A 27,903-nucleotide genomic window follows, 5' to 3' on the forward strand; every position below is an offset into this window, starting at 1 on the left:
ACCCGACCTCGGCTCGTCTGCAATGCAGTGCAGTGGAGCCGCCGAGCCTGGCTGCCTGGGTGGGAGGACTGGAGGGCAGGGGCTTGGGCTGTGTGGCACCACCCACCCCAGCGAATCATCAGTCCGGGCACTAGTCCCACCACACGGACTCCCACCCACCTACCCTGCTCAGCCTCAGGCCCGCCCCAGGGGGAGGTACACCACGTACGGTGGTGGTGACTCTAGCGGCGTTATAAAATGTGACGCGTCCGGCGTCACGTGACATTTGCCGCCGACTCCAACAGAGAGAGTGTCTGCGCCAGCCAGTGAGCCAGGCCAGTCACGCAGTCAGCCAGTGTGACACACACACCCCCACCCAGGCCAGGCCAGGCACCGACCCACATGGACGGTCGGACGGACAGTGTGTCAGACAGCGCTGCGCACGGCACGGCCCGGGAGTGGACTGGAGGCTCAGGCTGGACTCTGAAGGAGGCTGGAGCTGACAGGACAGCAGCAGGACTTGGAAGTCGCCGTCGGAACTCCGACAAGGTGGGTGCGGTGGGCAGACGGTGGCTGTCCTCTCCAGCCAGCCAATCGTCAACTCACTGCCAATTCCAAATTGTTTTTCTGCCCCAGCTGCCCTGGGGTCCCCCCATCCCACCACCACCAGCCAGGCCTGAGGCCTTCCCCACCAGGCCTGATCTGCCCTCCCTGGGCTGGGGCCCCCCATCCCACCACCACCAGCCAGGCCTGAGGTGCCCTGGGCCCCCCATCCCACCACCACCAGCCAGGCCTGAGGCCTTCCCACCAGGCCTGAGCTGCCCTCCCTGGGGCCCCCCCATCCCACCACCAGCCAGGCCTGAGGTGCCCTAGGCCCCCCATCCCACCACCACCAGCCAGGCCTGAGGCCTTCCCACCAGGCCTGAGCTGCCCTCCCTGGGGCCCCCCATCCCACCACCACCAGCCAGGCCTGAGGTGCCCTGGGCCCCCATCCCACCAGCCAGGCCTGAGGCCTTCCCACCAGGCCTGAGCTGCCCTCCCTGGGGCCCCCCATCCCACCACCAGCCAGGCCTGAGGTGCCCTAGGCCCCCCCATCCCACCACCACCAGCCAGGCCTGAGGCCTTCCCACCAGGCCTGAGATGCCCTCCCTGGGGCCCCCCATCCCACCACCACCAGCCAGGCCTGAGGTGCCCTAGGCCCCCCATCCCACCACCACCAGCCAGGCCTGAGGTGCCCTGGGCCCACCACCACCAGCCAGGCCTGAGGCCTTCCCACCAGGCCTGAGCTGCCCTGGGCCCCCCATCCCACCACCACCAGCCAGGCCTGAGGTGCCCTGGGCCCACCACCACCAGCCAGGCCTGAGGCCTTCCCACCAGGCCTGAGCTGCCCTGGGCCCCCCATCCCACCACCACCAGCCAGGCCTGAGGTGCCCTGGGGCCCCCAGCCCACCATCACTAGCCTGACTACATATACTGGGGACAGCTATACGCCTGGCTACATATACTGGGGACACTGGCTGTCTGTCATTATGTGCATTAACTGGTGAAACGCTGTCTCTCATTACATGCATTTACTGCAGAAACGCTGTCTGTCATTACGTGCATTTACTGGTGAAAAGCTGTCTCTTATGTGCATTTAATGGGGAAACGCTGTCTGTTATTACATGCATTTACTGGTGAAAAGCTGTCTGTCATTACGTGCATTTACTGGTGAAAAGCTGTCTCTTATGTGCATTTACTGGTGAAAGGCTGTCTGTCATTACGTGCGTTAGCTGGTGAAAAGCTGTCTCTTATGTGCATTTACTGGGGAAATGCTGTCTGTCATTATGTGCATGAACTGGTTAAAAGTTGTCCCTTATGTGCATTTACTGCGGAAACGCAGTCTGTCATTATGTGCATTAACTGGTGAAAAGCTGTCCCTTCTGTGCATTTACTGCGGAAACGCAGTCTATCATTATGTGAATTAACTGGTGAAAAGCTGTCTATGTGCATTTAATGGGGAAACTGTCTGTCATTACATGCATTAACTGGTGAAAAGCAGGCTCTTATGTGCATTTACTGCAGAAACGCAGTCTGTCATTATGTGCATTAACTGGTGAAAAGCTGTCTCTTATGTGCATTTAATGGGGAAACGCTGTCTGTCATTACGTGCATTAACTGCTGAAAAGCTGATTCTTATGTGCATTTACTGGTGAAAGGCTACCTGTCATTATGTGCGTTTACTTCATTTTTTTTTCCATGTAACTACGTTAGCTTGTACAACTACATTACAGTTAGCCCCGCCCACATGACATCATGACCACGCCCAATTATTCGCCGCGGCGCGCTTTGCGCGCCGCAAATTCCCCCCCCCCCCCCCCAAGCCCGGCCTGCCAGCCCTCGTGCCCCCTTTGAGCCCCCCCAAAAATCTGAAGCTGGAGCCGCCACTGATCCCCACATAATCACTTGCTGTTGTTACTTGGAAAAAAAGATGTTTCTTGCATCATTCACCCTCAAAACAAGTGTTGGAAGCTATTTAAGGCCAATTCGAATAGTCAGCTCGAATAGTGAGCTCGAATACCGACTCGAATAGTGAGCTCGAAGTCCGAGGGCGAATCGAATAGTAAAAATTATTCGACTCGAATATTCGACTGACCTCGAATAATTTACTATTCGAATTCGACCAAACTCGAATTTTAAAAAGGGGTATTTGAGCATCACTACTCACAAACATGGGTTACCATCCAGGTAACCACTACATCAGCAGGTGAGGATATTAGACCTGTCCCCACTCAGGATTAAGAAGTTGCTCTCTGTAGATAGGAAATAAGGGCAACACCCCTTCACCAAGGGTGGACTCAGGAACTGAATAAGCAGACAGAGGCGCCAAAAGGATAAAATATTCTAATTGTATCTATCTACCTTCTCCTAAAAATGACTTAAGATATTCCACAGTTTTATGTTAAAACCGTTAAAACTTAAAAAGTAGATTTAATTTTTTTTGCTTAATGACACATTCATTGAAGTATGCCAGAGCTAAAATCTATGAACAATTGACCCTGTTTATCTCTTTCCTGCCCTCAGAAGCCATTTTCTGCTAGGAAAGTATTTTATAGTTGGAATTTCTTATCAGTCAGGGTCACACTGTAGTCATGTAATGGATAGCGGAGATACCGCCGCAACAGCAAGCGGCATGGCGGCTATCTCCGCGTGACAGCCGGCGGTTTCCGCTGCACAGTTTCATGCTGGTGCTTTGCCTGGTCCTTCTATCGCTCATAGACTAAGGGCTACGCGCGCGCCGAGCGAAAGGACCTTTATGCATCTAGAAGGGGAGTCAGCTGATCATTCGGTCAGCTGACTCCAGCTATGCTGTGGATTGGCTGAGTGACTGGGGCGGCGCTATAGAGCGCGTTTAGTATATATAGGACCTGACTGTCACTTGTTCCACGTCTGCTGTTGCATATGCTACGTGTTAGCACTCAGACCTAGTCAGATCCTAAAGTGTGCTAGAACCAGCTGGACCAGATTCTGTTGATAGCTTAAAGTACTAATTGAATTGTATTTGTTATGACCTTCTGCTAGTTTGACTATTCTTCTGCTCTCTGATTCGGTACCTTTGCCTATCTGATATAAGTTGCCGACTCTGCCTGAACTACTACTCTGATTTAGCTTCCTGTCTCTGTACCGTATCTGCCAGTGTGTTGTCAAACCTGCTTGTCTGACTCTTCTGCCCTCACCAGAGAGCTTAGTCCTGGTGAGGGACTCTCAGTTTAGTTATCACCTGCTCCTCCTCAGGTAGATAGCTGCAGTACAGTCTGAATCACATGCTCCTCAGATAGATAGCTGCAGTATTGTCTGAATCATCTGCTCCTCAGGTTGATAGCTGCAGTACAGTCTTAATCACCTGCTCCTCAGGTGACTAGCTAATACAGCACTGTCAGGATTCCCTGCCCCTCATGGAATCACCTGCTGCAGTACAGTCTGAATCACTCGCTCCTCGAGTGATCACTCTACATTGTCTCACTGTGCATCACCCGCTCCTCGGGTGAGACTGTCACTGTTGCTCTGTGTCTCCAGTCTGCTGGGGTACTGATTACTGTGTTCCTTAGACATACCCCCTTCTACCAGCCCCTCTGGGATAGTGGGTATCTCTATTAAAAGTTACTGTTGCACCAAAACACTATCCTACTCCTGTGTGTCCTGAGTCTTGCTATACTTGTATTATTGGTGATTCTGCAGATCACCACATAATCAGGTGTACAGAAGTATAGAGGGCAGCATTGCAGGTAGTGACGTGGCGAGTGAAAGAAGGTAAGCTCCCCGCTCGCCGCATACATACATGTTAATTACTTTTGCGCATGTAGCTGGAGGGGTAGTGGGGGACGGGGGACTCAGGTGAGGGAAGGGGGCCTCCCCTCCGACCAATGTCACCCTCATCCTGGCTGCTTCACCCTCCAGTTCGGCGCCCTCTGGGCATACGTTTCCACGGACTGGAAACGTATGCTCCAAACATATTGAAAAACAAAAACGGAGGGGGAAAAAATTCAAACTAGATCCTCTTTCAAATGGATCGCTCTGTCATGGACCTAGTGTGGACCAAGTCTCAGCTCAATGATTCAAAGGAACTGCAATGAGCGAGAGAAGGAACTCTCCCCAGCTCACTGGGCTCTATTCATTAAATATTTGCGGTAAAAAAAATCTTGGAGGGAAAACACAGCATCGATATTTAAGACTTTTGTGTGCCAATTCCTAAAAATGTTTACACTTGCGATAATAGGTTGGGGAATTCTGGCACTAAACTGGCGGTGCTGCTGAGTTGATCCATTTTCTCCTGCAGAGACAGCATTAGTATAAAGGAGGCAGCCCCAGCATCCCTTTACATGTGCATTTTCTGCCTCTCCTTCTAAATCTGCGCTGAATCTGTTTATTAAGGTGGCCATACACTGGCCCGATTCGCGGCCGTTTCGACAGCAGATTCAATCCTGGGATCGAATCTGCTGCCAATCGTTCGCGGTAAACGCACCCGCCGATCCGATTTCCTCCCGAAATAGGATCGGTCCGTCGATCGTGCCGTGCAGGAAATTACCCTCGATAGCCCGCGGGTAGGGAGCGCGTCGCTAGCGGCGGCCGATCCGGTATACATTACCTGACGCTGGCTCCCGGGCATCTTCTCCGCGCTGCACGGCTCTGTTCCGGCTCCATCCCGGCGCTTCCTGTGTCACTGCAGTGACCAGGAAGTTCAAATAGAGAGCGCTCTATTTGAACGTCCTGGTCACGGAGTGACACAGGAAGCGCCGGGATGGAGCCGGAACAGAGCCGTGCAGCGCGGAGAAGATGCCCGGGAGCCAGCATCAGGTAATGTATACAGGGGGGGGGGGGGGGGGGGGAATGACAGGCGGCAGGAGTAGCTCAGCAGATTGTGATCGGTTTCAGGCTGAAATCGATTCACAATCTGTTTGCAGTAAAGGCAGCCATATGATCCCTCTCTGATCAGATTCGATCAGATAAGGATCTGTCAGCTGGTTGATCTAATGGCAAATCGACCAGTGTATGGCTGCCTTTAGTCTTCCTAAACAATCTATTTAATTGCTGCAGCTTAGAAGAAGTTCTAGAAATGTTACACATGCAGGCTTTCGAATGTGAAATTTATCTGAAAACAGGTACCCAAGGGGTTAAAAAAAACCCACAACCTTGGTATTCCGGAATGCCTTGTCTGCTCTCCTCTCACTGCAGCTGCCTGGGAGGTCTTTCTTATTCACTTGCTGTTAGCTTGACTGTTACCCCTGGCTTATCGCCTTATCTAAACAGCCGGTTTCTCCGCACACATTCCGCCTGCTCTAATCTTTATGACTTAACCTTAGTGACATGTGTTGTGATAATCTCCGCACAAGGCAGTAATTTCCCGCACTGCACAGGAATGTCATATTTTCATGCAGAAACAGCCTTTATGAATGCACACTTTGCTAAATGGTCGGGAAAGTCAGCTGTTTTGAGCGGAAAACTTGCGGTAAAGTTTTATGAATAGAGCCCACTAGGGCCTCGATTCATAAACAGCAGTGCGATAACAAAAATCTTGTCGGGAAAATACCGCACTCGGTATTTTCCCGGTCTGTGTGCCAATTAATAAAGATTTCCCCAGCTGCCCTTGGAGGTCGGTAAATTACCGCAGCCCATTGAGCGGTAGAGTAGAGCAGTGTCCCGATTCCCTCTTTGCCCTGCAGAAATGAATCACACAGACGGCTCTCTCTGGCTCTCCCACTGATGACTCAGACAGATGAGTCACACAGTCTTTCCCTGCCTGCAGAAATGACTCACACAGCCGGCTCTTTCCACTGATGACTCAGACAGATGAGTCACACAGTCTTTCCCTGCCTGCTGAAATGATTCACACAGACGGCTCACTGGCTCTCTCCACAGATGAATCAAACAGACTTTCGGATCTCTGCACTTTGCATTAATCAGAGCTGTCAGAGCTGTCGGTAACTTGTTAAGACCTCACCAGAGGTGTCGGTAACTACCGCCAGGCTTACCGCATGTTGAAGGCTTTATGAATTGACATTTGCTGACAATTTACTGACATGTGTTGTCGGTAACTGCAGCCAAGTCGGTAATTTATCTCCCTGGTCGGTAATGTCAGCTTTTCATGCGGTAACAGCCTTTATGAATTGACATTTTGCTAAGTGGTCGGTAAAGTCTGCTGTTTTCAGCATTACCGCATGAGGTAATGCTTTATGAATCGAGGCCTAGGGATCAAATTTCACAGCCTCAGATCCTGATTAAGTACAGAACAGAACAGCAGCTGCTCCTGAGTCCTGACTCTTGACTCATAACTGATTAATTATGAACAGTTCCTTGGCTCAATGATTCAAAGGAACTGTTTGAACAGATCTTCAGTACAAGTAGTGACAATGCAGTTCAGAGAACAGGCTGAGGTGCATATTAGAAAGTGAACACAACACAGTCATCCACTTAGGCTTCATACACACTTGAGATAAAAGTCTTTGGAAAAGGCAAGATCACAGACCAATTTTACCTCCTTCCATGTAGTATGAGAGCCATACTCTGCAGGATGCTGCACACAAAGATGCCCGTACACACTCAAAAGATCATTATCTGCAAACGATCTGTTCCTGCAAAAGATCCATTCCTGCAAAATGCATTCATAGTCTGATATCTGCAGATCCTCATACACACCTTGTTTAACCTCCTTAGCGTTCTGGACGAGCTCAGCTCGTCCAGAGACGCCGGAGGGTGGTGCTCAGGCCCTGCTGGGCCGATTTTCATGAAATAAAAAGGAGCACACGCAGCCGGCACTTTGCCAGCCGCGTGTGCTACCTGATCGCCGCCGCAGCGCGGCGATGCGCCGCGTGCATCGGCGAAAGAGGGTCCCCCCAGCCGCCCGAGCCCAGCGCAGCCGGACCAAACAGTTCTGGCCAGCGCTAAGGGCTGGATCGGAGGCGACTGACGTCAGGACGTCGGCTGACGTCCATGACGTCACTCCGCTCGTCGCCATGACGACAAGGAAAGCAAAACAAGAAGGGCCGCTCATCGCGGCCCTTCTTGTTACTTTTGATCGCCGGAGGCGATCAGAAGTACGGATAAGGAGCGCCCACTAGTGGGCTTTCATGCAGCCAACTTTTAGTTGGCTGCATGAAATAGTTTTTTTTTATAAAAAAAAAAAAACACCATCCGGTCACCAGCCTGGCGATCTTAACCCTCCTGGCGGTTTGCTAAAAAAAAAAAATCGCCAGGGGGCAGCAAATCTTTTTTTAAAATTTTTTTTTTTTTTTCATGTAGCGAGACAAAGTCTCGCTACATGATAGCCGCTGCTCAGCGGCATCCCCCCAGCCCCTCCGATCGCCGCCGGCGATCGGCGATCAGGAGATCCCGTTCAAAGAACGGGATCTCCTGGAGGGCTTCCCCCGTCGCCATGGCGACGGGGCGGGATGACGTCGCTGACGTCAACGACGTCGTGACGTCATAGGGGATTCCGATCCACCCCATAGAGCTGCCTGGCACTGATTGGCGAGGCAGCGCACGGGGTCTGGGGGGGGGGGGGGGGCGGCTGCGGCGCGACGGATAGCGGCGGATCGGCGGGTAGCGGCGGCGATCGGGCACTGCATGCAGCTAGCAAAGTGCTAGCTGCATGCAGCAAAAAAAAAAAAATTATGCAAATCGGCCCAGCGGGGCCTGAGCGGTGCCTTCCGGCGGCATAGCCCAAGCTCAGGCAGGTTAACAGACAATCATCTGCAGATCAGATATACCAGGATGGATTTTCAGATCTGCAGATGATTGCCAGATATGCAGATGAAGTCTGTTAAACAATGTGTGTATGATGATCTGCAGATCTCATAGACTATGAATGCATTTTGCAGGAATGGATCTTTTGCAGGAACAGATCTTTTGCAGATAATGATCTTTTGTGTGTGTACGGGCATCTTTGCGTGCAGAATCTTGCAAAGATTTTATCTGATGGGGAGTGCAGCTCCATAGAATAGACTGTGTAGGTATGGCTCTCATACTACATGGAAGGTGGTAAAATAGGTCTGTGATCTTGCCTTTTCCAAAGACTTTTATCTCAAGTGTGTATGAAGCATTAGCATCCACTATATTATACACTTTGCAATCTTTTACACAAAACCATGAATTATGAACTAACACGGCACTACTGTACTGATCTGTCAGAAAGAATAAATAAATACCAAGGGATGAGCAGCACAAACCAAATTTTATGCAATTCTATGCAAAGCATGCAAAGTCCCCAAACTCCATAAGAAATATTGGTATTTATTTATTCAGAAAGAATAAATAAATACCAAGGGATGAGCAGCACAAACCAAATTTTATGCAATTCTATGCAAAGCATGCACGCAGCACTGGAGGTCCCCAGACTCCATAGGAAATATACAAATACAGAGGGGCTGCAGCACACAACAGGAAAACAGTGACAGGGGCTCTTGGTTACGCTTTAAACGCGCTTAAGCTCACCAACTGTGCCAAAGGGCTCTATTCACTAAGAGGCAAAAACACCGCAAAATGTTACCGCTATATTTCCGCCAGCGGTAAACTCCGCATTTTTTCCACATTCACTAATATTTTCCGCATGTTTTCCGCATGCGGGAAAACAGATGCGGAAACAGGCATTATTCATGCGGGAATCATGCGGTAAAAAGGTCGCATGAAAAAGTGTTTAAAGAGAACCCGAGGTGGGTTTGAAGAATATTATCTGCATACAGAGGCTGGATCTGCCTATACAGCCCAGCCTCTGTTGCTATCCCAAACCCCCCTAAGGTCCCCCTGCAGTCTGCAATACCTCCATAAATCACAGCCACGCTGCTGACAAACAGCTTGTCAGAGCTGGCTGTGTTTATCTCTATAGTGTCAGTCTGCTGCTCTCCCCGCCTCCTGCAGAACTCCAGTCCCCGCCTGCATCCCTTCCCTCCCTGCTGATTGGAGGGAAGGGACGGGGGCAGGGACCAGAGCTATGCAGGAGGCGAGGAGCAGCTGAGACTGACACTACAGATGTAAACACAGCCTCACAGCACGGCTGTGATTTATGAGGGATTGCAGAGTGCAGGGGGACCTTAGTGGGGTTTGGGATAGCAACAGAGGCTGGGCTGTATAGGCAGATCCAGCCTCTGTATGCAGACAACATTCTTTAAACTCACCTCAGGTTCTCTTTAAAAAAAAAAATAAATTATTAAAGTCCACCAAGCACAGCCCTTAACCACTTGACGACCAGTGGATTTTCGTATGATCTGTGCTGCGTGGGCTCTCCAGCCCGCAGCACAGATCAGGATAGAGCCAGGGCGATCAGACTTAACCCCTTTTTTCCCCACTAGGGGGATGTCCTCCTGGGGGGGGGGGGGGGTCTGATCGCCGCCGGCTTGCTGCGCTTTGCGGGGGGGGGGGGGCTCTTCAAAGTCCCCCTCCGCAGCCTTCTCGGCGCTTCGTCCCTCTCCCTTCCCCTCTGAGCTGCGCAGGACGGATATCCGTCCTGCGCATTGAAGGATAGGCTTCAGCCTATCATATGCCGGCGATCCCCGGCCAATCAGAGGCCAGGGATCGCCGATCTGCCTTACGGCGCTGCTGCGCAGCAGCGCCGTATGATGTAAACAGCGGGGATTTCTTCCCCGCGTGTTTATATTTTGCCGGCGAGCCGCGATCGGCGGCTCTCCGGCTGTTCACGGAGACACCCTCCGTGAACTGACATGGAAAAGTTTCCATGGTAACACGCAGACGACCAGTTTACGCCAATCGGCGTTAGCTGGTCGTCAAGAGGTTAAGCCTCCACACTTCATTAAAGTCAATGGGGTGCGGAATATATCACCTACTATTTGTAGGTGATAAGAAAAAAAAAAAAAAAACGGTAAATAACGACGAAATGATGTGCCTGAACATTTTTGAGAATTGATTTTTTATTGCGGAAAATACCGACTTTTACGGAAATTTTTCCGCATGAATCCCGCACTTTTTCCGCATGCGGAAAAAACATGCGGAACATTTTGAGAATGTCAACTTGACGGTATTTTTGGTGGCAAACTTCCCGCATGTACTTTACCGCATGCGGGAAATCTTTGAGAATAGAGCCCAAAGGGCTCTATTCATAAACTGTTACCGCAAGTTTTCCGCTCAAAACAGCGGACTTTCCCGACCATTTAGCAAAGTGGGCATTCATAAAAGCTGTTCCCGCATGAAAATCTACAATCCCCCAGCAGAGCGAGAAATTTCCGCCTTCTCCAGTGTTTTTCTAGATTTATCTAGAAAAAAGTAACAAAATGGCCATTCATAAAGTTTAGAGGAAGCGGTATGTGGACGGGAAATACCGCTTCCTCTGATTTTGCAGATTACATACAAGTGAATGGGACAGACCTCCCAGAGAGAGCAGTGCACGGAGGGACTCTGCCAGCTGAAGTGTTTCCGCATGCCTTCCGACAGCTTACCGCCAGCTTTCAGCAGGAGATCACCGCACCTGCATCGCAGCTGGCAAGATTTTTTTGAATGACCACCCAGAAGGGTAAAATACCGCTGCGGTATTTTACCTCTACGAGTATTTACGCCACAAGTTTTTTTATGAATAGAGCCCAAAGTGTTCCCAATCTGGTGAGTCCTACTCTACCATGCAAAATGCCAGTTTTTATAAGCAGTCTAGTGGGAACTAATCCAAAAACTCAAGAGCCAACTAAATGGGAGAAAAGGAAATTAAAACCACCTCACCTTTCACTAGCTACCAAATGAACTCTCTGAGCATGTGCAATCCACTCATTTATATGCTCTAGAGGTGGGCGTGGTTATGCAGGCTCACAGGGGAAAATTATAAATAAAGTGGAGTCTGAGGACCTCTAGTGCTGCATGCATGCTTTGCATAGAATTGCATAAAATTTGTTTTGTGCTGCTCATCATCCGTTGGTATTTATTTATAATTGTCCCCTGTGAGCGTGCATAACCACGCCCATCTCTAGCACAATTAAGCATATAAATGAGTGGATTGCACATGTTCAGAGAGTTCATTTGGTAGCTAGTAAAAGGTGAGGTGGTTTTAATTTCCTTTTCTCCCATTTAGTTGACTCTTGGGTTTTTGGATTAGTTCCCACTAGACTGCTCATAAAAACTGGCATTTTGCATGGTAGACTAGGACTCACCAGATTGGGGACACTTTGCCGCAGTTGGTGAGCTTAAGCGCGTAACCAAGTGCCCCTGTCACTGGTTTCCTGTTGTGTGCTGCAGCCCCTCTATTTGTAATTGATCTGTCAGAAAGAGTGACCTGACTAAAGGTGGCCATACATTGGCCCGATTCGCCGCCGTTTCGACAACAGATTCGATCACTTGGATCGAATCTGCTGCCAATCGTTCGCGCTACACGCCGAATTTCGATCCTTTTCGTCCGATTGCTCCGTGCGGAAAATTAGCGTCGATTGCCCGCGGGTAGGGAGCGCGTCGCTAGCGGCGTTCGAGTACCCGACGACCGACGCAATAGAGCTGCATACATTACCTGCTCCGCCGGCACGTCTACGCCCGGTCACCGCTGCTCCGTGTCCGCGCTGGTCTCCGGCATGCTTCAGTTCCTCCTGCCCGGCAGGAAGTTTAAACAGTAGAGGGCGCTCTACCGTTTAAACTTCCTGCCAGGCAGGAAGAAGTAAAGCATGCCGGGGCCGGAGACCAGAGCGGAGACGGAGCAGCGGTGACCTGGGGACTGGAGTCGCGCCGGCGGCGCAGGTAATGTGTGCGGGCATGCGGGCGGGGGGAGCGGCTGCAGCACCACCACCACCACAACAGATTGTGAACGGTTTCAGGCTGAAATCGGTTCACAATCTGTTTGCAGTAAAGGTAGCCATACGATCCCTCTCTGATCAGATTCGATCAGATAAGGATCTGTCAGTTGGTCGAATCTGATGGCAAATCGACCAGTGTATGGCTACCTTAACTGCTCCCCTTTCATTGGGTATCATTCATAAACAGGCTGTCGGTAGTGCGGGAAAACACCGTTCTTCTCCGCAACCGGTAATTAAGACTTCTGGGTGGCCATTCATAAAGAAGTCTGCCTGTTGCGGAAGAAGTGCGGAGGTTTTCTGGAGGAAGCTGGCGGCAGCGTGGCGGAAGACATGCGGAAACTTAAAAGCTGCCCGATTCCCTCCCTGCGCTGCTCTGTCTGATGCTGCTTGGGAGGTCCCTCCCATTCATTTATATGTATGCCGCCCGCCTATCGCTACTGTCGAGCAAGCGGTATTTTCCTTCCGGATACCGCTTGCTCTAATCTTTATGAATGGATGTGTTTGTTACTTTTTCTAGATTAATCTAGAAAAACTCCGCACAAGGCGGAAATGTATCGCTCTGTCACCTTTTCATGCGGAAAGAGCCTTTATGAATGGGGCTTATGCTGAGTGGTCGGGAAAGTCACCGGTGTTAAGCATTTCCGCATGCGGAAATGCTTTATGAATGATACCCATTATCTTACAGCAGCAATGCTATTACATTGAAAAAAAGATCCAAATCATGCCATGAACAATTCTTTTGATAACTACTCACTGGTGACTGAGCGAGTGAGTCACTAGCAAAATACAAAGTAGTGATGGGTAGTTCGCGAACGACAAGAGCCGGCTCTCAGTTTTGAAAGAGCCGATGCCTCAGCCGCCCCAGACAGCTCTGATTTTCTATGTAATAAAGGGCGCTGAGGCATGCTGGGAGATGTAGTCCTCCTCTTGCAGCTTGTAGGAGTGTATGGGGTGGGGCAGAGCAGTAGCACTAGGGATTGCCACAGCCAGAGAAGCAGTCTGGAGTTGTCATGGAGACGGGGGCGGGGCTTTTACTCCGATTCTGAGTGGTGTCTAGTGTCTGAATCGGCTCCCATTAAAGAGCCGATTGAGAGCCGTAAGAGCCGGCTCTTTAATGGGAGCCGATTCAGAAGAGCCGATTCTCCAAGAAGAGCCGGAATTCCCATCACTACTACAAAGCAACTAATTCCTAGTATTTTACAGCCTCCAGTATGCAGTCCCCCCTAGATGGCGCTGCATGGCCTGTGAAGAAGTGTCGGAAGTGACGTGGTGTGAGGACTTCCCGGCGCTCAGCTGGTCGGTCTCGCATTTCCCCGATAAAATCTGGTTTGAATTGGAAGTCGTGGAGTGAGTTGGGCTCCTGGGAGTAATGGCCGCCTTCTCGCTGGACCCTCTGGGTAAGTTGTGCGGGCGGTAGCTGTAGGGAGAGAGGCAGCGTGGCTGCTGCTGGGAGAGCTGGCTGTCACCTCCCCCTGTGCTGCACACGTGCAGAGCTGCAATAATGGAGACTCATCAGCCTCTCTGTACGGAGAGATTAGGCCACAGCTGTATAGGCGGGGATCTATACTGCATAATCATAGAACATTCTGTGCAGCACGCTAGCTTCCTTTCCAGTAGCATTGCTGGGAAATCAGTGCACTGGTGATGGGAATGCTGTGACTCATGTGAAAGTCCTGTGCAAGTTCTAGCAAGACTGACAGGTCATTTGTTCTTCAGGGAGGAGAGCTACAGAATCATTCATATTCACTGCTATGGGCTGAGAGATGGTGGGGGCCCAGTATTTCTAAATCCAAATCTATTAAATGCTTTTCATGTTTATGCACCTTGCCACTCCTGAAGTGAGAATGGATAATGGAGGGTTACAGTATTACATCTAAAACAATGCAAGTTGCTTGACTGTCTTGCTGATCCTCTGCCTCTAATGCTTAGTACACACCATGCAATTTGCTGTTGGATCGATAGGATGAATCAATTTCCAAGTGGGCCGATCAGGCTGGATTGGAAAATTGAACAGACCTGTCAGACATTATCCATTTGACCAGTCATTTTGACAGGAAATTGCATGGTGTGTAACAGGCATAATAGTTATAGCCATAGATCCTGAACAAGCTTGCAGATAAGGCATTCTGACCAAAGTTGGGCCAGATTAGCTGTGTGCTTGTTTCAGGTGTGTGACACTACTACAGCCAAAGAGATCAGCAGGACTATCAGGCAACTGGAATTGTTGAAAGACAACCTGTAACAAAAAAAAGTTCCCCTGGGCGGTACTCACCCATGTGCGGGAAGCCTCAGGGTCCCCATGAGGCTTCCCCCTCCGCTGTAGCTGCAGGCTTGACAAGTAGTGTTGTCCAGATCATGAACGATTCGGATCTTTGATCCAAATCTATTTTGTGAGTTGAATCATCCGAATCCTCAAAATTAGTAATTTGGATCGCAAAGGGGGTGGGGCCAGGAGCGACACGCCCCCTCTCAGCGGGGTCCTGGAAGCAGAGCAGAGATGGATCGCTCTGTTGAAGGGGAGGCAGCCTTGCACAGCCACAGGTAGATGAGAGAGAGGGGACATGGGTGCCACTGCCAGATATGTGTAGAGCACACATACTGGCTATAACGTGCTGCTCTTTGTAGGCTGTTCCGTAGTTGTGCACAGTGAACACATTGGAAACTTTTGGCACAGCTCAGTAACGTTACAGGCAGCGTGCTGGGCTAGGACAGGGCAGGCACTGTGATTGATGGGCAAAATGACCCTTCTGCACTGCTCTAAACAGCTGCACTTTACTTCTGGGAATGCTTTAGGGAATGGGAGTTGGGAGTATACAGATGAACATGTAGGTGAAATATATGTAAAGCATATGATTGCAGCATGTGGGTATTGCGTGCAAACAAACATTTATGCTCTCTGCTTGTCCCTCCTCCCTTCTCTGTCCACTCCCTGCCCTCTGTCCATCTTCTCCCCTTCTCTGTGTCCACCCCCCTCCCCTTCTGTCCTGCTAGTCATTTCACCCCCGAATGCTTCCCTTGTAAAATGATCCGAGATTCAGATCAAAGATCCGGATCTTTTCAATGATTCAAATCATCCGGATCATTGAAAAGATCCGAACTTTGCATCTCTATTGACAAGCTAAATTTACCATCCCTGGCTCCAGCGGGTGGTGCTGTTGAGGCTCTCAGCACGGAGATAGGTGGAAATAGCGGGTCTGCTCTACTTTGCAGGCGCAGGAGACTTGCGCCTGCGCAGTAGAGAGGTCCAACAGCGATCGGCTGTTTCCGCCTATCTCTGAGCGGAGAGCCGATACTGCACTGGAGCTGGGAAGGTAAATTATTTACATCCCTGCTGTTTGGAGGGCCAGAGCGAGACCGCTGTGGGACACAGGAGGGCGGGGGGAAGCCTCAATAGGATCTGGAGGCTTCCCCTACCGAGATGAGTACTCCCCAAGGGAACTTTTTGTCGTTCCAGGTTTTCTTTAAAAGGAAATAAATGCTAGCTCTATATGCATCTCACTTCAGGTTCACTTTAAGGCCCCGTACACACATGGAACTGCAAATCGTAATTGCGTAGCGATAGCAATTTTGCGTTGCTATTTTCCATTTTTTGTTTTTGGGCGGTACGATTGTCTAGTGATTTTCATTCTATTGAGAATCATGACGGAATCGCTGGGAGAATGCTGCATGCAGCACATTTGCAAAATCTGCAGAATTTGCAAATGTGCTGTAATCGCTGCAGTGTGAGTAATCCTATAGAATTACTTGTGCAGCAGTGCTTTAATGATCGAATCATGGGCTGAAAGAGCCTGAGTGTGAATAAGGCCTAAGCACCAGGTACCCACTGAATGAAATGGGTTAGGCTTATGATTGGGGGTCAGAGATATATACCTTGTGCTGAGGTCTCATTCACACTTGGGCTTTTTCAGCCTATGATTCGATCATCAAAGCACTGCTGCACAAGTAATTCTATGGGAGCACACGCACGCTCACACACTATTTTAGTGGAACATTGATCTAATATTGCATTATGTTCATGGTTCGATACCAAAGTGATTTTGTTCAGAACGCCGCAATGTTTTGTTGTCCATTGCACTGCTGATCTCATTCAATACAGTGAATGTGTCAGTGCTGTTTTTGTAAACCTTGCATGCTGCATGCGATATCGCAGTGCAATAACGTCACAGTGCTGTCTATAAATTTGCTGATGTTCTCTCGTATTGAATACTAATCAGCATGGCAACACGTATATTATGAATGAGGTGTTATCATTAAAACTGGTCTCTCTAATGCAAATTCTATGTTACTTGAAATTGAACCATTGAAAACAGCCTGCCGAATTTGGCCAAATTCCAGACTAAATGTAAATAAAATGTTCATGCAAGCTGGAATTATTAGCATATATTTTATCATCTCTAGTGCTGTCTTGTAGTGTTTTTTGCAAGTTTGTTTAATTTTTTGTTTGTTTTGCAGGTGAACCAATGGCGCTCGGATCGCCAACCTCTCCAAAGCCAGGTGTCGGTGCCCAGTTTTTGCCCGGCTTCCTAATGGGTGACATACCAATACCAGCAACGCCACAACCTCGCCTTTCAATGGGAGTTATGGAGCTGCGTTCACCTATGATTGGTGGTAATGTAACACTTTATTGACTGGAGTTAAAGCGGAACTGAAGAATGAAACAAGTGTTTCACTTACCTGGGTCTTCTGCCAGCCCCTTGCAGCCTTCCTGTCCCGCGCCAGTCCTCCACTATCCTCCGCTCTCCCGCCACCCGCTAGTTTCGTTACTGCTGACTTGTAAGTCGACAGCAACTGCGCAGCCCTGGCCACGTGTAGCTTTCTTCGTGTTCCCGTCCGCAATAGCGTCCAGTGCTAATAGCAGGATGCTATTGCGGATGGGAACTACGCAAGAAACTTTTGTGGTTTGACTTTGCAAGAGACTTTACTCTTGTAACAAAGATACAGGCTATTACGGTAACTTAGTTATAGGGATAACATTGGTTCCTGCATGATTTGGATGCAAGTGTGTGGAGGGTTAGTTTACTTTGCTGTACTAAAGCACAGGTCAGAGTAAACTATGTTTACTGAAAGAACGGAAAGCTGTACCCCATGATCTAATGTGAAAATGTAGCAACACTGCATAGCTGACTGACATTGGATGTGCTAGAGCTGTGTTACATTCAGGGCTGAGGAGTTGGAGCAATTTCGGGTACCTAGAGTCGGTGGTTTCATAAATGGAAGAGTCGACGTCGGATGATTTTTGTACCGACTCCACAGCCCTGGTCACATTATAAAAGGAGACCTTTAAATGCATGATTTGAGTTGAAATGGGAAATGCTGAACTGTGGAATAGTCTTGAATACTAGCTATCTAAAATGGCTAGCATGCCCTGTAACTGCTCCCAAAACATCCAACTTGCGCTGTCATTTCTCCAAAAATCTCAGACTCCCCCCCCCCCCCCCCCCCCCCCCAAAAGTCCAACTTGCTGTGTGAATTATTAGCTGAATGATACAGGAGTCATTGTTCCTTTTCTATGCCTGCCCTCCCCAACTGGTGGTAAACTCCTTCTAATCACACTGTAGAATAGCAGTAGTGATTTGCATATACAAAGTAACGAGCTGAAATAAGGTGTGTAATCCAGCATTGCCATTTGTAACGCCACCGACTGGATTGCATTTTTATCTACATAAAGTATTTTCTGTAAGCTGTGGAGGCAGAATAGGGGGTAAAATGCAGTTTCTAGTAATGTGCACATGGTGGTTTGTGTGAATACTATCCATCTTGTAAATATTTGGTATACACAGGGCAGGACAGATGGGCTTGGCAGCATTGTAAATCCTGGTAAGTCACTGAGGTTAGGTTCTAATTGATGTGCATCTAAAGAACTGCACAAGAAGTCTTGTGAAGGGTGCCCATACTTCACTTTGTTTGACAGTCGGCCTTTCCATCTGATTGTATTGGATCGGAACCGCAACATGGCCACCTGATCAATGTTTTCATTCATTTCCGGTTTTAAAGGAGCAACAGCATTCAAATATCCCGGTAACGGCATTCAATATCAGTGTTCTCCCCAGAATTTTTTTCCAGCTGGGTGGCATGAAAAAGTACCTGGGTGGCATGAAAATGTAGCCGGGTGGGGCGAGATGAAAGAATGCAGGGCCAGTGCTTCTCTGCACATTTCTGCTTACAGCAGAGGTGGAGTTGAGCCGATGACAGCCGGGTGCTCACCAAAACTAGCCGGGTGGAGCACCCGGCTAAAAGAGCCTGGGGAGAACACTGAATATCCCAACTGACCTTTTTGGCTGGTGTCCCCACAAGTGTGTGTGTGTGTGTGTGTGTGTATATGTCTCTCTTCTCTACCCCCCACCCCCTCCGGTGTCTGGCATCACTGCGAGCACCTGTACAACATGATACTGGCGGATGTAGTAATAGCATGTGACAGGTCAGCCTTCAACACTGCACTTGAGGAGAAACACTTGTTCTCTCTCCCCCCCCCCCCCTTGCAAAACAGAGGGACAAAAATGTGGGCAGGGCTGTGGTGTCGGTACAAAAATCTTCTGACTTGAACTCCGACTCCTCAGTTTATGAAACCACTGGCTCCAACTCCGGGTACCCAAAATGGCTCTGACTCTTTAGTCTAATACTTACCAGGGCTGTGGATTTTGTACAAAATCATCCGACTCCTTAGTTTATGAAATCGCCGACTACGGGGACCCAAAATTACTCAGACTCTGACTCCACAGCACTGTTGGTGGGAACGGGTGCAGTGTTCTCCCCAGAAATATTTTCCAGCCGGGTGGCATGAAAAAGTAGCCGGGTGGGGAAGTAAGGTTACGCAGGGTGCTGCTGGGTCAGAAAGTAAGGAAACGCTGAAAGGAGAGTGAGGGTCATACTGGCTGGGAATCGCACTGGCTGGGGAGAGGTCAGCATCACACTGAGTGCTACTGGGTGGGACGATAACTTGTTCAAGAAACAAAAATCGCATTGCGAATACTCACAAAATGCTGTATGCAGTGCATTTCTGATTTTCATACAAATCGCAACTGCAGTGTGAATGCCACCATAGGGCAGCTTTGTCATAGCGATTCTCTGTTCGCTGGCGTTCAGCAAAGCTCTAAGGATTCCCTGAAAAGCACCTGTGTGAATGGGGCCTTAGTGCCATAGCCCCATCATCACATATATGACCTGACACCATTCACCATCCTGCATGCAATGTATGTTACTCCTGCTGCTGCACACACTAGTTGCAGAGGAGTGCTGACTTAAAGCTGATCACACGGGCAGGCGACATGAGTGGTGAGAACTCCAGCGAAGACTTTGCAAAAGCCATGCTAGTTTAAAGGGGAACTGAAGTGAGAAGAATATGGAGGCTGCTATATTTATTTCCTTTTAAACAATACACATTGCATGGCAGCCCTGCTGATCTACTTGGCTGCAGTAGTGTCTCAATCAGACAAGAAACAGGCATGCAGCTAATCTTGTCAGATCTGACAACAATGTCAGAAACACCTGATCTGCTGCATGCTTGTTCAGGGGCTATGGCTAAAAGTATTATAGGCAAAGGCTCAGCGAGGCTGTCGGGTAAATAAAGATGGCAGCCTCCTTATACCTCTCACTACAGTTGTTCTGTACAGCACAGTAATTTGTGAACATACAAGTAGTCTGTCTGAACTCAATGGATGTATGTCTTTCTCAACCTAAATAAACTAAACTGCTGAGACAAAAAAAAAGGCTAAACTTGATGTAAAATGCTGAACTAAACTTTTTGCCATTGCCCATACTGAAAGCTAGATAATACAGCGATGGAACTGAACTGAACAATTTGGGGTTAATAGCTAGCAAACCAAGTGTCAGCTTGTGATAAAGTGCAGAGACACAGGAGGCAGAATGAAAGCTGCCTTTTACAGCCTCTGTAAACCACTTATCTCTCTCACTGAATGCTCCAGAATAAAGAAACATGTTGATATGTTAATGTGCCACACTTCTTTGAGGTCTCTGACATTCTTGTGACCTGAAGGACCTGGGGAAGGGGGCATTGTACATGCTGCTCTGACTGAGAGGAAGAGAAGAGCGTCTGTCCACTGTAGTAGCCAGCGGGAGTGACTCACCAAAAGATAACAAATCAAACCGCACATTCTTTTCAGTGCGGACTCCAGCTGAAAGTTCCCTCGGTCTGCCTGTTCCTCTCTCTGCTATGAGATTTCCCCGCCCTTCCACGCTGCTGATAGGAAGGAAGGAGCTGAGGAGGAGGGTGGAGATGGTGTCTCTGCTTGCGTTCCAAGCTGTCATGTCTATCGTGCGGAGGAGAGAATTAATGATGCAGAAAGCGGCCAATCACAGCAGCCGGGCGGGGACAGAGATCTGGTGGGCGCTCCGCCCGGGTAATAGGCTCTGGGGAGAACACTGGGGTGTTGTTGTGGTCCAGGGGTTAATTTAGGGCTGTAACTAGCTTCTAAAGGGTAAAAAGTGTGTAATAAATAGGGATGATTGTAATTTATTTATTTTTTTTCTTTGAAGGTGGCTCCCCTCAGCCTGTGGTACCTTCTCATAAAGATAAGAGTGGTGCTCCACCAGTAAGAAGCCTTTATGAGGACCTTGCAAATCCAGGTCTGGGGTCTACACCACTTGGTGCCAGGAAACTGGTAAGCATATACAGTTCCTGAATCTGGTCAATACTTGTAACTATGTTATTTCTGAAAAGTTATGATCAACACCCTTTTAGTTCCTTTAAAGGGATACTGTAGGGGGGTCGGGGGCAAATGAGCTGAACTTACCCGGGGCTTCTAATGGTCCCCCGCAGACATCCTGTGTTGGCGCAGCCACTCACCGATGCTCCGGCCCCGCCTCCAGTTCACTTCTGGAATTTCTGACTTTAAAGTCTGAAAACCACTGCGCCTGCACGCCCGTGTCCTCGCTCCCGCTGATGTCACCAGGAGTGTACTGCGCAGACACAGACCATACTGGGCCTGCGCTGTGCGCTCTTGATGACATCAGCGGGATCGAGGACACTGCAACGCAGGCGCAGTGGTTTTCAGACTTTAAAGTCAGAAATTCCAGAAGTGAACCGGAGGCGGGGTCGGAGCATCGGTGAGTGGCTGCGCCAACACAGGATGTCTGCGGGGGACCGTTAGAAGCCCCGGGTAACTTCAACTCATTTTCCCCTGACCCCCCCCCCCCTACAGTGTCCTTGCACACTGCCAATCCAATTTGCGATTCCTATTTTCCCTGGATGCTATCAAAACAAGAAGAAAAAAAAACTCTGTATGCAGTGTTAATTAAAAATTGGAATCTCATGTAAAATCATGTCAATCAGAATCGCATGTAGTAGTGTGCAAGAGGCCAGAGTCTTGCTCCATAAAATGACTGGTATAATTACCATTATTACTGTTGTATTCATTTAGGCTGCATTTCCACTTGTGTGGTTTGAATCGCCGCGGTAAAAATTCGCATGCGGATGCGAATTTTGCATGCGGGTCTATACGAATTTTCATGCGAATTCGCATGGATGACGATGTATGCGAATTTAACCATGGCAGTGCTGGTGTGCTTTTCCATTGTTTCTATGCGAATTCGCATGCCCAAACCTCATGCGAATTTCCTATTAAATACATTGTATGCGATTCGCATAGCGGTATACGAATTGTGATGGCTCTGCCATGCGATTTTTTTTTTTTTTTTTTTTTTTTTTTTTTTTTTTTTTTTTTTTTTTTTTTTTTTTTTTTTTTCCCTGCACAGAAAAACGCAAAGGAATCCTGACAAGTGGAAACAGTCCCATTCACTTGTATTGCTATGCGAATTTTCATGCGAAAAACGCATGCGAATTCGCTATAGTGGAAATGAGCCCTTACAAGATGCTTTTGATATAAAAGTAACCTGATATAGGGGCTGCCGTATTCTTCCACAATACCAGTTGCTTGGCAGCCCGGCTGATGTATTTGGCTGCAGTAGTGTCTGAATCACACCAGAAACAAGCATCTAGCTAATCAAGCATGCAGCTAATCTTGTCAAATTACACAATGTCAGAAATGCTTGATCTGCTGCATGCTTATTCAGGGTCTGTGACTAAAAGTATTAGAGCAGGGGATCAGCAGGACAGCCAGGCAACTAGTATTGCTTAAAAGTTAATAACTATGGCAGCCTCCATATTCCTCTCACTTCAGGTGTCCCTAAAAGTAAATAAAGCTCAGGTATAATACACTTTTTTTTTTTTTTTTTTTTTTTTTATTTGCAATTTTGATCACAGTGTTTGTAAATTTTACTATGTTCCACTTTAGTTTTGCAAGGCACTTTGTACCAAGTGTAGTTGAGCCACCCTGGTCAGAATTTGGCAAATATAACCAGGCAGAAGCTGAGTGGTGTTTCCCTGCAATGCCAAGGATGCTGCAGGGTAATTCAGTGGCTAAACAAACAGCGTAAATATGGTGTACTGCCTAGGAAAGTTATTTGTTGTAAATAATGGGATAACTAGGAACATTGAATCCTCCACCAAACATTAACATCTGGCTTTATCTCCAAGTTCTCATGGAGTTTTGAAAATAATGCATCATCACTGTGCGCTAGTCTCCAGCACTGACATGCCTGATAGTCTGTCTACTGAATTGATGCTGGATTATGCACCCCTTTTTTTTTTTTTTTTTTTTTTTTTTTTTTTTTTTTTGGTCAGTGTAGTTTGGAGGGAACTGGTGCAGTTTGGGAATGGTGTAGATTTTGACAAGCTCTGGCAATAGCCGTAGGTTTAATGTTTGCATAGAATTCTCGGGTAATATTGAATGGCACTAGACACAGAGCAGTCATAGCTTAGCTAATTGTCTACGCAGATCATTTATATCTAAACTAACAGTAATAATGGAAAATGTGATTGTGTATTGCTAGTTCTAGTACTTAATTATTTCCTGTTTTTCCTTGCCCAATACCAGCAGCCAAGCTTCTCTGCTATACAGTCTCCTCTTGCCGGTGTGATGCCATCCTCTCCGTATGCATGTAAGTACATATTGTAGTAATACTGTCATTGTCTCGTCAGTTCAGGTCATATTTGCGGTGGACTTATTTTTGCTGTATCTCCATACTGCTATACGTGCCATACTTGCACACAAGTCAGCCATTCAGGAATTGAAAGAAGCTTCATGTTGTAATAGAGGTAATGGTTTGCAATTGGCATTAGGAAGCTGCTTTCTGATATTCAAGGGAACCTGAAGTGAGTGATATGGAGGCTGCCATATTTATTTCCTTTGAAACCATACCAGTTGCCTGGCATCTTGCTGATCTTTTTGGCTGCAGTAATATCTGAATCACACACCTGAAACCTGCAGTTAATCTTGTCAAACTTCAGTCAGAGCACCTGATCTGCATGCTTATTCAGGGCCTAGGGCTAAAGGTATAAGAGGCAGAGGATCATTAGGACTGCCAGGCAGTGTGCATTGTTTAAAAGCAAATAGGTTAGGCTTCACATCCCTTTCACTTCAGTTGTGTTATAATAAAAAGGTAAGCTGTCCATGTAGCTGAAAACATGCTTTTATGGAAAAGCAATTGCTGGACCTGTTGGGGGAATGTTTGAAAATAGAATGCAAAAACTGATATAACTTGGGATACTTAAAGGGGCACTTAAGTCAAACAAAAAAGTTTTACTCACCTAGGGCTTCCAATAGCCCCCTGCAGCTGTCCGGTGCCCTCGCCGTCTCCCTCCGATCCTCCTGGCCCCGCCGGCAGCCACTTCCTGTTTCGGTGACAGGAGCTGACAGGCTGGGGTCGCGAGTGATTCTTCGCGTTCCCAGACACATTAGCACCCTCTATGCTGCTATATGGTATATGATATATGCTATAGCAGCATAGATGGCGCTATTGTGGCCAGGCGTCCCCAGCCTGTCAGCTCCTGTCACTGAAACGGGAAGTGGCTGCCGGCAAGGCCAGGAGGATCGGAGGGAGACGGCGAGTGCACCGGACAGCTGCAGGGGGCTATTGGAAGCCCCAGGTGAGTAAAACTCATTTTTTTTTTTTGTTTGACTTAAGTGTCCCTTTAAGTGGCTTTATGGAATTGTTCTGTAACACACTGCCAAAAAAATTGCATATGCTGAGACCTTGCAATAGAAGAAAATATCCAAACTTGCTTCATGGAAACCTCCATTGTGACCATCAATAAGGGCCCTTTCAGTTACTGCAGTCTGTCGCGCCACACAAATAATGCCCTGTTGCTGAAGTAGTGATAAGGCTATCATCACATTGATCTCGGAAGGAGTATCTATGCATCTGTGTTTCACCCAAAAGTGAGGCCTACCTTAATTGAAAAGTATGCCTCACTGTATAATAGAAAGGGGTGCCCAGGAGTATATCAAACTAAGGTAAAACGCTAAAATCGAAAAAAGAGGAGGTGGTAACAACGGTCACACATCAATAAAATGTATTAGCATGGGCAACAAGTTTCATGGGTTTAAGCCCACTTCCTCAGGCCAAAGGAGTTAATGGTCAGAGTTCTGAGCGCCTCTGGGTGCCCCACGGGGCTAGCACTGTGGAGGCGAGAGTGTCTTTTCCTGGAGCGTCCAGTTCAGTGGAGACAAGAGAGCATCTCTACCTGCTGTAAGTGGTTGGTTGCCCCTCATGCAACCCACCTTTTGTGAGTAGTCCTGTATAAAACTTATTTATCTGTTACATATGGTGCTATTTTGGTGTGTGTGTGGTTTATTTATTTTTTTTATTCTTTCTTATTATCAGCTTCGAGTGTCTTCAGCCCAGCAGCCATCAGCCAGAGCAGAAAAGCTACGCTTTCTCCGGCTCAGATTGATCCATTTTATACACAAGGGGACGCTTTGACATCTGAAGACCAGCTTGATGATACCTGGGTGACTGTTTATGGGTAAGCAGTCTCCATACTTTTAAAGCTTGGTTTCCTGAGTATGTGATCAGTCTGTACTTTTGCTAGCCTACTGTCCCAGAAAGATACACACACACACACACACACACACACACACACACACACACACACACACACACACACACACACACACACACACACACACACACACACACACACACACACACACACACACACACACACACACACACACACACACACACACACACACACACACACACACACACACACACACACACCTTTTGTGGACCAACACAGTTGAAATCTACGTCCTGCATTGACAGTGTGGATCTGACAGGACGTAGACTTCCACTCTGTTCCCGATGCATGTCACTTACCCTGCCGTTTATATGACGGCAGAGCTGTGGGGGGGGGGGGGGGGGAGAAGAAGCAGAAGGAAAAAAAAAATCCATATAAAATGTAGATTTCTCCCAGAGCAAAATGCACTATACATTTTCTTTCCCTATGCTGGAACTGAGTTTCATTAGGCACATTTTTAACCTCCTTGAGGGTCTGATTTCTTTCCTGATTTTTGGTCTTGTCCAATTAGCTTTTAGACCCTAAAAGCAAGAAAAAATAAATTATACCCCCAGAGAGCCTGCAGCAGCCCCTGCACGAACTTACCTCCTTGGGATCCAGCGCTGCAATTCTCCTTTCATCCTCCGCATGGCTGTGTAACCCTATAGTGAGATCACCGGCTGTCGTCATAACAATCTCACCAGAGGGATCCAGAGCCTCTGAGAACCGGAAGGAGAATGGCTGCTGGTGTCTGGATCCTGAAGGAGGTGAGTTACATAGCCTGCTGCGCACTATGCTCCAGGCGGTTATGAGTCAGGCTCGGGGTTACTACTCTGAGCTGCGTTTTTTTCTACCCCAAGACTGACTTGGGGTTACTGCTAAGGAGGTTAACCACTTGCCGACCGCCTACTTCATATTGGCGGCGGCAAAGTGGCAGCCCCAGGACCACGTAACGCAGATTGGCGTCAGGTCCTGGGGCACTCTCTGGCCGGGGATCGCGCGCTGGGATGCGCGCGCATCCGCCGGCAATAGGCTCCGCCCACCCGCGACATCAACCCGCCGGCCAATCGGAAGCGCCGGCGGGTCGTTAACCCGACGATCGCCGGATAGGAAGCGTATAATACGCTTTGTAATGTTTACAAAGTGTATTATACAGGCTGCCTCCTGCCCTGGTGGTCCCAGTGTCCGAGGGACCACCAGGGCAGGCTGCAGCCACTCTAGTCTGCACCCAAACACACTGATCTGCCCCCTGATCGCCCACAGTACCCCTCAGACCCCCCCCCCCCCCCCCCCCCTGCCCACCCCCCAGACCACCGTTTGCACACAATCACCCCCCTAATCACCCATCAATCACTCCCTGTCACTATCTGTCAACGCTATTTTTTTTTTTTTAGTCCCTAAACTGCCCCCTGCTCCCTCCTCATCACCCCCCCACCCCTCAGATTCTCCCCAGACCCTCCCCCCCCTGTGTACTGTATGCATCTATCCCCCCTGATCACCTGTCAATCACCCCCTGTCACTGCCACCCATCAATCAGCCCCTAACCTGCCCCTTGCGGGCAATCTGATCACCCACCCACACCAATAGATCGCCCGCAGATCCGACATCAGATCACCTCCCAAATCCATTGTTTACATCTCTTCTCTCCTCTAAACACCCACTAATTACCCATCAATCACCCCCTATCACCACCTGTCACTGTTACCCATCAGATTAGACCCTAATCTGCCCCTTGCGGGCACCCAATCACCCGCCCACACCTCAGAACGCCCTCAGACCCCAGCCCTGATCACCTCGCTAGTGCATTGCTTGCATCTATTTCCCCACTCTAATCACACCTTGAGACACCCATAAATCACCTCCTGTCACCCCCTAGCACACCTACCCATCAGATCAGGCCCTAATTTGCCCCGTGTGGGCTCCTGATCACTCGGCCAAACCCTCAGATCCCCCTCAGACCCCCTTCCGATCACCTCCCCAGTGCATTGATTGCATCTATTTTCCCCTCTAACCGCCCCCTGAGACACCCATCAATCACCTCCTGTCACCCCCCTAGCACTCCTATCCATCAGATCAGGCCCAATACATCCTGTCATCTAAGAGGCCACCCTGCTTATGACCGTTTCCACAAAATTTGCCCCCTCATAGACCACCTGTCATCAAAATTTGCAGATGCTTATACCCCTGAACAGTCATTTTGAGAAATTTGGTTTCCAGACTACTCACAGTTTTGGGCCCGTAAAATGCCAGGGCAGTATAGGAACCCCACAAGTGACCCCATTTTAGAAAGAAGACACCCCAAGGTATTCTGTTAGGTGTATGATGAGTTCATAGAAGATTTTTTTTTGTCAAAAGTTAGCGGAAATTGGATTTTTATTATTTTTTTCACAAAGTGTCATTTTTCACTAACTTGTGACAAAAAATAAAATCTTCTATGAACTCACCATACCCCTAACGGAATACCTTGGGGTGTCTTCTTTCTAAAATGGGGTCACTTGTGGGGTTCCTATACTGCCCTGGCATTTTAGGGGACCTAAACCGTGGGGAGTAGTCTAGAAAACAAATGCCTCAAAATGACCTGTGAATAGGACGTTGGGCCCCTTAGCGCACCTAGGCTGCAAAAAAGTGTCACACATGTAGTATCGCCATACTCAGGAGAAGTAGTATAATGTGTTTTGTGGTGTATTTTTACACATACCCATGCTGGGTGGGAGAAATCTCTCTGTAAATGGACAATTGTGTGTAAAACCAAATAATTGTCATTTACAGAGATATTTCTCCCACCTAGCATCTGTATGTGTAAAAATACACCCC

The 27,903-nt window shown here is 48.5% G+C and overlaps 2 protein-coding genes across 5 annotated transcripts in view; one reads left to right on the plus strand and one right to left on the minus strand.

Moving 5' to 3' along the window:
* LOC137524891 (putative methyltransferase DDB_G0268948) overlaps positions 1-27,903 on the minus strand; it is a 118,758-nt gene that overhangs the window by 71,289 nt on the left and 19,566 nt on the right. For 3 of the 4 annotated variants that reach the window (XM_068245378.1, XM_068245380.1, XM_068245377.1), the window contains exon 1: positions 12,985-13,208. The exons of the other annotated variant lie outside the window; for it this stretch is intronic. The gene's annotated coding sequence lies outside the window, so the exon portion shown is untranslated. Of the gene's footprint in view, positions 1-12,984; positions 13,209-27,903 lie in introns of those variants that run through there. 4 annotated transcript variants of the gene reach the window in all.
* The window catches only part of NUP35 (nucleoporin 35), a 28,495-nt gene continuing 13,936 nt past the window's right edge, over positions 13,345-27,903 (plus strand). Inside the window, exons 1-5 of the mRNA XM_068245373.1 lie at positions 13,345-13,627; positions 16,683-16,838; positions 20,724-20,848; positions 23,123-23,186; positions 24,912-25,053. Coding sequence (XP_068101474.1) covers positions 13,600-13,627; positions 16,683-16,838; positions 20,724-20,848; positions 23,123-23,186; positions 24,912-25,053 — 515 coding nt within the window. The 5' untranslated portion in view covers positions 13,345-13,599. The remainder of the gene's footprint in view (positions 13,628-16,682; positions 16,839-20,723; positions 20,849-23,122; positions 23,187-24,911; positions 25,054-27,903) is intronic.

Source organism: Hyperolius riggenbachi, chromosome 7 (genome assembly GCF_040937935.1).
Source record: "Hyperolius riggenbachi isolate aHypRig1 chromosome 7, aHypRig1.pri, whole genome shotgun sequence".
NCBI classification, from domain to species: domain Eukaryota; kingdom Metazoa; phylum Chordata; class Amphibia; order Anura; family Hyperoliidae; genus Hyperolius; species Hyperolius riggenbachi.